This window comes from Schistocerca cancellata, chromosome 2 (assembly GCF_023864275.1).
Source record: "Schistocerca cancellata isolate TAMUIC-IGC-003103 chromosome 2, iqSchCanc2.1, whole genome shotgun sequence".
NCBI classification, from domain to species: Eukaryota; Metazoa; Arthropoda; class Insecta; order Orthoptera; family Acrididae; genus Schistocerca; species Schistocerca cancellata.
Genome location: NC_064627.1, coordinates 295445694 through 295457965, shown reverse-complemented (window position 1 = coordinate 295457965; position 12272 = coordinate 295445694). Strand labels below are relative to the sequence as shown.

At 39.5% G+C, this 12272-nt stretch overlaps 1 protein-coding gene across 1 annotated transcript in view; it reads left to right on the top strand.

The window, feature by feature from the left end:
* The window catches only part of LOC126161662 (uncharacterized), a 251167-nt gene that overhangs the window by 221722 nt on the left and 17173 nt on the right, over window positions 1-12272 (top strand). The window contains exon 10 of the mRNA XM_049917657.1: window positions 10888-11115. Coding sequence (XP_049773614.1) covers window positions 10888-11115 — 228 coding nt within the window. The remainder of the gene's footprint in view (window positions 1-10887; window positions 11116-12272) is intronic.

The following is a 12272-nucleotide window of genomic DNA, read 5'->3' as shown; positions in this document are numbered from 1 at the left end:
GCAGGGGTCCCACAACGTCCAACTGAATGTGCGCAAATCTCTCAGTGACCTCCACAAAGTTCCCAAAGGGCACATGCATGTGACGTGTAACAACCTTGCTTCATTGGCATGCTATGCGAGAGCAGGCCCACTGCTGTCAGTCCATTTGGATACCTGGCCAAACATAACAGGAGGCAATGAGTTTCATCGATGCTCTGATGCCTGGGTGGCAGAGGCCATGTAGGCCATGGAGAATCAATTTGTGTTGTCCCGCTGGCACATATGGGTGGTTCCTTCCCACAGAAATCTCACAATAGTCTCTTGTTTGCTTCAGGTACAGTGACAAGTTTGAGCTGCAGGCCAGTCTATGAAACATGCAGAAGGTTACAGAGCTCCTGATCGGTATGTTGAACGTCACATAGGTGTGACAGATCAACAGTCTCTGTGACTGCATTAACCTGTTCAAGGAGTCAGCCACCACATTATTGAGGCCTGTGACATATTGCATGTTGGTCAAGAATTGTGTTACGTATTCCAGTTGGCTAAATTGCCTTGGTGAACACTTGTCATTGTTTTGCCAGAAGGCATATGTGAGCAGCTTCTGATTAGTATACAGGGTGTTACAAAAAGGTACGGCCAAACTTTCAGGAAACATTCCTCACACACAAATAAAGAAAAGATTTTATGTGGACATATGTCCGGAAATGCTTAATTTCCATGTTAGAGCTCATTTTAGTTTCGACAGTATGTACTGTTCTTCCTCGATTCACCGCCATGATTTGATATGGGATACTCTACCTGTGCTGCTGGAACATGTGCCTTTACAAGTATAACACAACATGTGGTTCATGTGCGATGGAGTTCCTGCACATTTCAGTCAAAGTGTTCGTACGCTTCTCAACAACAGATTCGGTGACCGATGGATTGGTAGAGGTGGACCAATTGCATGGCCTCCATGCTCTCCTGACCTCAACCCTCTTGACTTTCATTTATGGGGGCATTTGAAAGCTCTTGTCTACACAACCCCGGTACCAGACATAGAGACTCATCGTGCTCGTATTGTGGACGGCTGTGATACAGTACACCATTCTCCAGGGCTGCATCAGCGCATCAGGGATTCCGTGCGACGGAGGGTGGATGCATGTATCCTCGCTAATGGAGAACATTTTGAGCATTTCCTTTAACAAAGTGTTTGAAGTCATGCTGGTACATTCTGTTGCTGTGTGTTTCCATTCCATGATTAATGTGATTTGAAGAGAAGTAATAAAATGAGCTCTAACATGGAAAGTAAGCATTTCCGAACACATGTCCACATAACATATTTTCTTTCTTTGTGTGTGAGGAATGTTTCCTGAAAGTTTGGCCGTACCTTTTTGTAACACCCTGTATATGGTGAAGGTTCTTGGTTCCAATTGGGTGTGGAAGTCCCTAACTGTTGCATACATGGTTAACAGCTCACAATTATATACACTCTATCTTTGCTGTGCTGGTGCCAGTTTATGCATAAAGAAGGCAAGAGGTTGCCATTTGTCACTGACATCTTGCTGAAGTGCTGCTCCTATTTCTGTTTGACTGGCGTCAACAACTAATGCCAGGGGCACATCTGTGGTAGTGTGTGCGAGGAGTGCAGCATCGGCAAGTCTTCTTGGCTTCCTCAGATGTGTTTCTCATTGTTGGGGTCCTTTGCAGTAATGCTTTGCCCTTCAGCTTGGGACCTGACAGCACAGCTGTAAGTTGTTCCTGAACTTCAGCGGCATGCCGTGGATGGCATCAATAAAAATTGAGCATGTGAAGGAATCTGCGCAGCTCTTTTGCTGTAGCTGATCGTGGGATGTTTAACATGGCCTCAGCTTTCTTCGGTAGTGGGCAAGAGTCTTCTAATGAAATGTGATGTCTTACAAGAAAGTCACCTCCAGTTGTCCAAACATGTCCTTTTACATGTTTAGGATGATGCTATAAGTAGCAAGATGTTCAAAAACCTGAGTAAGGTGCTGCTGGTGTAATACTGGCATTTCTGAAAAGATGAGGATACCATCGAGGTAAGTGAAGCAATGTGGCAATCCTCATAGTGCAGAATCAGTGAATCTCTGCCAGGTTTGTGCAGAATTCCTGAGATCAAAGGTCTCTCACATAAACCAAAAGGTGTAATTATTGCCAAAAGGTGTAATTATTGCAATCTTGGGAATGTCTTTCTCAGACACGGGAACATGTGTGTCCTGGTGTCTATAAATTAGAATGTAATGATGGTCAAATGACTCATATGAACAAACCAGTAGAATATTCAGAACTAGGTTTTACGAACAAGGATAGCTCAGGTCCAATGGCAGTTTGCTTTTGCTGAGCACCTCAAGACTGATGGGCATTAACCTATTACACTTGACAATCTGTGGATCTTACACTACACTCATAAAGACAAAAAGCTAAGTTTCCTTGAAGAAATTAAAGTAGTTAAACATTCACATACTATAAAAGAACTGCTTTTCAACAATCAGTTGATCAGGAAAAGTGAATCCCATCATCACTCAATATTGTCAGTTTTTAAAATGTTCACTTAGCTACATTTGCCTTCCTTTTATTTTATGGCTTTTGACTATGCTTTGATTGCCACAATGAACTTCTGTGTTTTTTACTGTTGTTTTTCTTAAATTTTTCATTTAGTATAGGCATAGTACACATCTATTCAGGCAGGCTAGGAAAAAAATCTTACCTTCATAGTCTCGGATGTTATTGAATTTAGCATATGTTAAAATGAAGGACTAAGTAAGGAACATGTATCTTTTTGTTTTCTCTAAAATAATTTCTGTTCCGAGATATAGCCCTCCAAAGATGACTGCCCATACCATTTTGAAGATGCGAATTTTGGAAAACATTTTAAAATGCTGTATCTCTGGAACAGTTCTAGATTTTTGCTGGGGTATTTTTATTTGAAAGATAGTTGCTTTATGATTACAAAGAAATCCTACATTTGGACTTGCCTGTCGAAGTTCTTTTACTATAGCGTTCTCAATTTTTTTATAATGTAAGGAAAAAATTTTTTTTTCAAAAATGCCAATCCATAAAATTTTGATTTTTTTTCTACTGATTGGCAACCTATAGTTCTACATTACCTGGAAAGGAGAGCTTCCACTTTTAGGTTATACAGGTTTTATAAACAATTGAAATTTTTGCCATACATAAAACCTGTTTTGTTACCACATTATCACATAACAGGCTAACGAAAATCAAAACCTAGACTTCCTTAACATAGTTTTAGTTTTGGAAGATGAGTAAGAAACTCATTTTTCAAGCATTTTAAATGGTTCCAAAATGTATATGAACGGTCCAAAGACTTAAAGTTTTCAATTTATACAACTTCTGTGCACTCTGTTTTGTACTGAAATTAGCCAGTTAGTGAACTAAAAATTTGTTCCACTACTTCATTATCTTCCTTTGATATAGAGTGATGCCTTCCTGTTGAACCAATAGGAACTGGAGCACAATCTTCAAAACATTATGAACAGGAAGTGAGCACTGATGAAGTTGTTTCTGTCCTTCAGCCAGAAACCTATATCCAGCAGCTGGTCCATGTGGTAGCATAAAGTTCACTACAATTTCGTTTAACTCATAACTGGTGTTATAACCTCAGCAATCCACCAGTCACAGTCATACACACACACCACAAACATCCCCCTTCTCAGGCTGTGAATCTGAATATTATCCTGCGGTTTCTGAGGTGTTGGCTGAACAAATGAAATTTCTTCTTTCTTGGTCTTTAAAGTGCATGCAATATGAGATCACCCATCACTCTGAGTCAAAAAATGTGTCTTCTGAATTCCATTAACAGGAGTAGTTTGTTTGGACCATTCTTCTTTTTCCTGCTCATGGAATTCTTCGATTTCCTCTTTGGACAAAAGAATGAGGGCTGTGGATGTGGAAGATTTCACAACTCTTGTAAAATCCTCAGCATTCTGAATTGTAGCTGTTTTTGGTCTGGAAAGATTATGTTTTGTAGCATGGTGCTTCAGCAGGCCACCTACAACATCACAAGGTCGCTTCCCATGATCAGTAACGCTGTATGCCCATTCAGTTGGCACAAGCAACTTACTCAATTCAAACAGCTGGTAATGATTTTTAAAATGACTAGGAGCACTATCAGAAATAATGATGATCTTCTCTGTCCTTGTTTGCAGTTGAAGAATTTTGTGCATTGCTAGCAAAGCATGTGCTGGGTCATGCCCTGTGTAATCACTTATAACTGCAGCACTTATGGTCTTGATTTGAAAATATGCCACTCCTGTAAAAATTGAAGCCTGGTCATTACTCCAATGATGCCCTTCTACTTCTTGTGGGAGAATTACAGAGCAGTTCTCAGCAAAATCACAGTGAAACACTAAACATAGTTCTTCAGCCTGTACACAACCTTTCACTTCTGCAATGTGTTGCTGTTGCAATTTCTTCAGATGCTGGTGTGTTACTGCTTTCACCGACCATTTACCAAGTTCATTAAGGAAGCTGTCAATGACAACAATTTTCTTAATTAGTTTATTTTCCTCCCATGTCACATATGTAATTTCTGCAGAGTTATCTGCTATGTCTTCCAGGCCAAGTGTCTGTAAAGACAGTCCTCCCTTTCCTGGGCAGTCACCACATTCTTGAGACAAACAAGTCTCTTGCTTTATGTCACAGACTACTAACGACTTCACATGCCCAACCAAGGTGTCATATGTCACGTGCTCCAATAATTTCTTCAGAGTTACCACACGAAGTTCAAAATTCGCACAGTACACACATAAACAGACGTCTCTAGGTGGGTGTGAAGCTACCCACTTAGTTCATAGTGCATAAAATTTTGATTTTCCAATATGTGAAGTTGTATAGTTGCTCTTATAACTTGCAAAAATATCTTTGATACTGCGATTCATGTACCTCTTCACTTTCACAACTTTTTGACATTCAACTATTACAGTTATAGCATCTTTTTTGTTGGAACTCTGGCAAGAACAGTCCCATTTATCTTCTAGATAAAATGACTGCACTATTTGAACTTGAGCAGCTTCTACATCATGGCCATAATAGGGATCTGGTCTTCTAAAGAGTCCTTTTACAGACCTCACATTTCTTGATTTGTCTACCATGTACTTTGACACTGATGGAAAATGGTTCAAAATTGTTTTCTTTGAAAATGTCTCTTGAACAGTAGTTAAAACTTGCACATTTTTGCTGTAGGATGTACAATATTAAACATCTGAATTGATATCTGTGAAAAATTCCTGGCAAGAGATGCAAGAGTGCTTTGGTTCATTTTCTTCTGAAGATGGAATTTCTACTTTGAAGAGTGTGATCAGTTTTTCTGTAGTGTATTCATCCATAGCTTTAGCAATTTCTCTGTGCTTTCTTGATGCATAGAGCTTATGACTTGACTTCACTGACCACGGTTTCTTAGCAGGACCAACGCCTGCCCCAGTAGTTGACTGATTCAGGGTATTTAATTTTTATTATCTGCACCATGGGAGGCCTCACCTTGTTCAGATACTATCATTGTTGTTATTGTATCAAAACACAAAAAGTCGTCACTGGAAACATCTTCACTTTGAAACAGAGTCTTCAAATGGGAACACTTATTCCCAACACGTACGAAGTCTGTCTTTTTGTTTGTCAAATATATCACTCTTTTTTGGATATGCAGATAGTCAGCACACTTCACTCTCCTGTGGCCCCAGTCAGAAGACATTTCAAATAGTTCTTTTTGCAAAACACACTGCACCTGTGTCAACTGGCAAATTTCTCACGAAAACACAGAACTCCCTGGATGGTCTCAGATTTCTTAGAAGCCTCTTCAGTAAACAAATTAGCACTGAACAACTACAATACAGAAACCTGCAATGAACAACCATGACAAAGAAACTACCAAGAAACTACATCAAAGTGTAAGAAATATCTGCAACAATGAAAGTGAAAAAAAAACAACTGCAACAAAGACAATAGGATACACATTATAACAAAGAAATTAGTACGAAACAACTTCAGTGAAGACATACATTACTCTTGAGAGTTAAAAAAAATTATTTTTAAAATAAAACCTGTTCAACTTAAAAGTGGAAGCTCCCCTTTTCAGGGAATGTGGAACTATATGGTACTAATCAACAGAAAAAAAATCCAGATTTTATGGATAGGCATTTTTAAAAAAAAAAGAAAAGAAAATTCCAAAAATTATAAAAAAAGTTCAGATTGCTATGGTGAAAGGACTTTAATCGATAAGTTCAAATGGAGGAATTCTTTATAATCATAAAGCAACTATCTTTCAGATAGAAAAAACCAACAAAATACATAGAACTGTTCCAGAGATACAGCATTTTAAAAAAATTTCCAAAATTTGCATCATCAAAATGGCATTCACAATGTTATATTTGGAGGCCTATGTCTTGGGGCAGGATTTTTTTATTTTTTATTTATCTTTTTTTTTTTTTTTTTTTTTGAGGAAACAAAAGAATAAGTGTTTCTTACTTACTACTGAATTTTAACTTATGCTAAACATGTGCTATAAATTCAATGACATCCAAGACTATGAAGGCAACTCCCCTGCCTGAAGTGGTACGAATTTATACTATTAGCAACTTGGATGAGTGCTGTTTTCTTGCTTACTTGTCCACCCATGTTGCGGGCTTTGCATTTTAATTCTGAATTTTGCACTTTTCTTTATTTACTGTAATCCTAATTACAATTATTTTCCTACCAGATAATTATACCTATCTTATCTGATGGTTCATGTCAGTACATGCACTGTCCATTACTAATTCTACATCAACTCTCTTTCTATGTATCCAAATTGCTCTTCAGTATATTTGTAATTCCTTTAAATTGTTACAAAATTCCTTTAAAAATTTGTGATTTTCATTGTTGCTCTTTATCATAACGGCTGACTGTATCTTAAAAGCTGTAATTTCTATGTTACATATATCTGTGCCACCTAAGTGAAGTTTTCCCTTACTAAACTTCACATTGTGTACAGTCTCTCCTCCAGTTCAGTGGATATGTTTACATGTCTGCTTTGATGAAACTACTAATCTGTATACAGATGATGCCACATTTGTACACATATGTAAGCATGGTCCTATTTCTGCAGTTCTACATCTGTGGCTACTGGTGTATTTAAAGTAAAGTTTACAGTTGGTGCTCTGGCTTCTTTGTGCTCTTTGCCCATTTTACCTATTACTTTCACACTTTCTTACTACTACATTCATCCCACAGGTCCATGCCCTATCTTGCATGGATGCTTATTTGCAGAATACTACCTAAATTTTCCTTTACAACATTTATTTCAATTACTTATTTCCTCCTTGCAGAGGTGCATGATACCTGCAGTGCTTCCTGGACTCGTGTAGGTGCACTGGCCCCAGATCAAATATGCCCGGTAGACGATAAGGGCCGGTGTGCCGGCCAGCCTCGATGTGGTTTTTAGGCAGTTTTCCACAACCTGCTAGGTGAATACTAGGCTGGTCCCCACATTCCGCCTCAGTTACATGGCTCGCTGACATCTGAACACATTCGCACTATTCCACGGATTACACTAGACGCAGACAGTTGGGGTACAATACTTCCAGACCAGGGAATACGCGGTGGTGGCAGGAAGGGCATCCGGCCACCCCTTAACATTAACATGCTAAATCCAATTAACCACGGCCGAGCCTGCATAACCATGGGGCAAGGCTCAAGCAATAATTAGGTAGATAGATAGTAGAGGTGCATGATAGGATGATGCTCCATTCATTATTAATATCTTCCTTTTTCCCATTCATTGCAGATAATCTACTGATACTCCAAGAGAGTGAAACACGTTATTAAATAATCATTATTTTCCTGTCAAGAATGTTTTGTTTTAGAAGTAGCTTGTAACAGATTCTGTGCCAGTCAGCCAGTGAAATGTAAAAGATGTTCTTATGGGAATTACTCTCCAAGTATATCCATAAAGCTTTGACTGTACTCCAACTTACTGATGGCCATATACACTATCTGATCAAAGGTATCCAGACACTCCTATGTAATGCAGAATTGACCACTAGGTGCTACAAGAGGCAGACCCAGCAGTAGAGAAGCAATAACAGCAGAATGGATTGGTCAGAAGAGCTCACTGACTCAAATGTGTACTAGTGTTTGAATGTTACCTGAGCAACAAATCCATCCAGGACAGCCAATGTTGACTGTTCATGATATGATGTGATGTGGAAAAGCAAAGGAGCAATCATAGCTAAACCAAGACCAGCAGACCTCATGTACTGATGGACAGGGACTTTCAAGGATCATGGGTGATCGTAGAAAATCTCATGAAATCAGAAGGATTCACTTTTGAGTTCCAGAGTGCTACTAGCAGTCTAACTACCACAATAACTGTGTGAGGAGACTTAAAAGAATTGGATACAATGATCAAGCAGATCCCTAAACGCCAAACATTTCTGTAGCCAGTGCTAAGCATTGCTTGACATAGTGTAAAGAGTGTTATCTCTGGATAGTGAATGACTGGAATGAATTACCTGGGGTAATGAATCACACTATACCTTGTATCAATCTGGTGGAAGGGTTTGGATTTGGTGAATTCAGGCATTCACCAAATCCAACTTTACCTGCCATCACGTGTAGTGCCAATAGTGAAGTGTGGAAGAGGGGTGTTACAGTATGGGGTATTTTTCGTGGTTAGAGTGTGGTCTCGTTATTGCACTTCATAAAACACTAAATGCAGAAGGATATGAAGACACTTTACAGCACTGCATACTTTATGTAGTAGAGAAACCGTTTGGGGATGGTGACTGTATCATCATGAGATTGCAACATGTCATAGAGCAGCATCTGCGAGGCAATGGTTTGCGGACAATAACATTCATGTAATGGACTGGCTTGCCCAGAGGCCCATCATGACCCCAATGGAACACCTTTGAGATGAGTTAGACTGTCAAATTCTCTTCACCACCCAGCATCACTACCTTCTCTGGATCCAGCTCTTGAGGCAGAATAGGCTGCCACTCCTCCTCAGATTCAGACATGTCACTGAAAGTTCCCCCAAAAGAGTTCAGGCCATTATAAAAGCAAAGGGTGGACATATCCTACATTAACGTCCACTAGTAGGTGTCCAAATACCTGTAATCTGATAGTGTATGCTTATGAGATCTAGAAAATGTCGCTAAAATCAGCACGCAAGCTCACTGTTTTTCACCAACAATTCTTGAAGCAAACTTTGAAAATCAGTTATTGTGACAGCATTTCAACTGATGAAAGTGTGAGATGAAGTGATCTATGCAGCCTACACAAAATTGTTGCTGAAAGAAGACTAAAGCTTGTAAAGCAAACTCTACGTGTGACAGATGGATGAATTCTTGGTTCGTTGTTGATATGGGGTAGGGGACCAAACAGCGAGGTCATTAGTCCCATCAGATTCGAGAAGGGTGGGAAGGAAATTGACTGTGCCCTTTCAAAGTAACCATCCTGGCATGTACCTGAAGTGATTTAGGGAAGTCACAGAAAACCTAAATCAGGATGGCCGGACGCAGGTTTGAACCATTGTCATCCTGAATGTGAGTCCAATGTGCTAACCACTGCACCACCTCACTTGGTATGAATTCTTGACTGAGCACTGTTGTGGAAATCAGTTGAGGGATACAGAAGTAGAGAAAGACCTTGTATCACTTGGAAATGGTCTTTTGTGAATGGTCTTCAATGCATGAAGATAAAATGGGAAGAAGCTGAAAACCTGGCTGCCGATCAAGTTGGCTGGAGGAAACTTGATGCCAGAGATGCTACTTAGCGTGGCAGGAACTAAGTCTAAGCCTTTAGAAATCACTGAGTTAGACTGTGTAGCATTCAGCAGCTGTAAACCTACCTGATACAAATTTATACGTAAGATCTTACAGACAGCCCTTATAATCCAAAGAGCTCACAAGATTGCACTTGGAACTGAAGCCAGCACACTCCCCTATGAGTCTCTTAAATGCATTTTCATCAGTTGCAGCTGCAAGCAGGTAGACTATGGAATTACATTTATGGGAGACTATATTTCTCTGAATTCATTCTCCTAAGAGACAATAACAGTTAAGGGAAAAATATACAAAAGTATGCAGCCAAGAAACTGATTTGCAATAACTCTCACATTACAAGTGGAAAATATCACTGTATGGAAACATTCACTGTATGTAAACATCCTCATTTTAACTCTATTGATAATTGTGACAATACCAAGTTTGTACTGGTAATGGATACCTTCCCATCACTTCTAATAGTCACTCATTTTTGGAAACTGCTTCAGCAGTTTGATTGTATTCACCACTCATGTATCTTCCTTAAAAGTACAATATTGAATTAGATGCTGTCATACTCTATGATTTTGGTATCTTTGTTGCATCACTTGCTTGAAAATGTTATTGACATTATTCAAGTTTATGTTAAAATGAACATTTGAGATGACAATAATATTTCTTTATTGAGCGGTTTCAGCTTTTATACAAGTCATCTTCAGTTATGGCAGGTGCTGACAGCTCCTTGGATCTCTGGTACCATGACTGTACGTCATCCGAGGGCAGTCAGCGCTTGCTCGCGTGCGTGCACACACACACACACATACACACACACACACACACACACACAAATATCTGAAGATGGCTTGTGTAAGCCAAAACCAGTCAATAAAGAAATATTATTGTGATCCTGACTGTTCATTTTAGTATAAATATAACAACAGGTCACTGTCCTCCATAGACTATGTCGGCAAAATTTATTATTAAAGTTTAGCATCCTCTAAATTTGGGCTTAAATAGTGTATTCCTTATCAAAGTTATTGTATTAATTAATCTGCCTGACATTTCATTATTAGAGTTACTTTTGCTGTCAGGCAGATCTTTTTTGGAACTGGCTGGATTGTTACCATTTCCTTTCCTCTTTTTAAAGGTGTCATCAGAGATCAAGACCATCCATTTCACATGCATGGTTATCATTTCCACGTGGTTGCTATGGAACCTCTAGAAGAAGAAGAAGGACCTGTGACAGTTGGTCGAGTAAAAGAAATGAATGAAAAGGGGGCAATACACAAGAATCTTGAAACAGCACCTCTTAAAGATACTATATCTGTTCCAATGAGAGGTTATACGGTCATTAGATTCATAGCAGACAATCCAGGTAAGACCACTTTTTTTCCTTTTTTTTCCCTAAAACAGTATGCATATATTATATAAGTCTTGTGACACATAAGCTGTTAATGGTAAGATTATCCTATTTCTTTTGAGTAACACATAATGTTCTTAATGACACTACACAATAAGGGAACTATATCTTCGCTGAAAAGCCCATTCCTAGAGTGAATAGTTAGGAGTAAATGCAATAATTCATTGACAGACTCACAAAAAAGAATGAAGACTTCACTGGCTTTTAAATCATGCCCCCCCCCCCCCTCTCTCTCTCTCTCTCTCTCTCTCTCTCTCTCTCTCTCTCTCTCTCTCTCTCTCTCTCACACACACACACACACACACACACACAGAGCTACATTGTGCTGGCTGAATATATAATGCCAGGACTGCATTACGACAGGTTGATTGTGATGAGGGGTTGTGCTGGGTGGAGTGGGCAAGGGGAGAAAGGAGGCAGGAAGTGAAAGGAGGTTTGGAAAAGTGTGTCTCACAGGTTGGAGGGAGGCTACTAGTGTACAAGATAGAAATGTGGGAGAGAGAAGCAGCAGGTAGTTAGGATAGGAATGCGACAAGAGGGAACTGCAGCCAGTGAATTCATGCAACACACAATGACAATGATGTGGGCAGTACATTTAAAAACTGTTTGTAGCATAGCCTATCATATCAAAGATAAGAACCACTTATTTCACTGATTCTCATCCATCCTCACTCATTACCACTTAGATCACTGCTCATCACTATTGACATCACCTCCATATACATCAACACCCCCAATGCCCATGACCTTCCTGCTATTGAACACTATTGTCTTGATGTCCTTCCAACTCCAAGATCACTGTCTTATTCCTTATATATCTAACTAATAACATACTCACACAAAATTACTTTTCCTTTGAGGGGAAGATATATAAACAAATCTCACCATATGGGCTGGTTACCCATTGAGCATGCAACTGCAGTGATGATTATTGCCCTGCCCAGTATGCTGAATGCCTTCACAGACAGGTATTATCTCCCAAATACAGTCCACTGACAGATTTACCCTGCCATATCCTCACACATCCCAAATCCTGCCATCAATCTCAAGAAGTGGCTGAGAAGGATCACCCCCTCCCCCCCCCCCCTCACCACAAAGAAAAGTGACCCAGT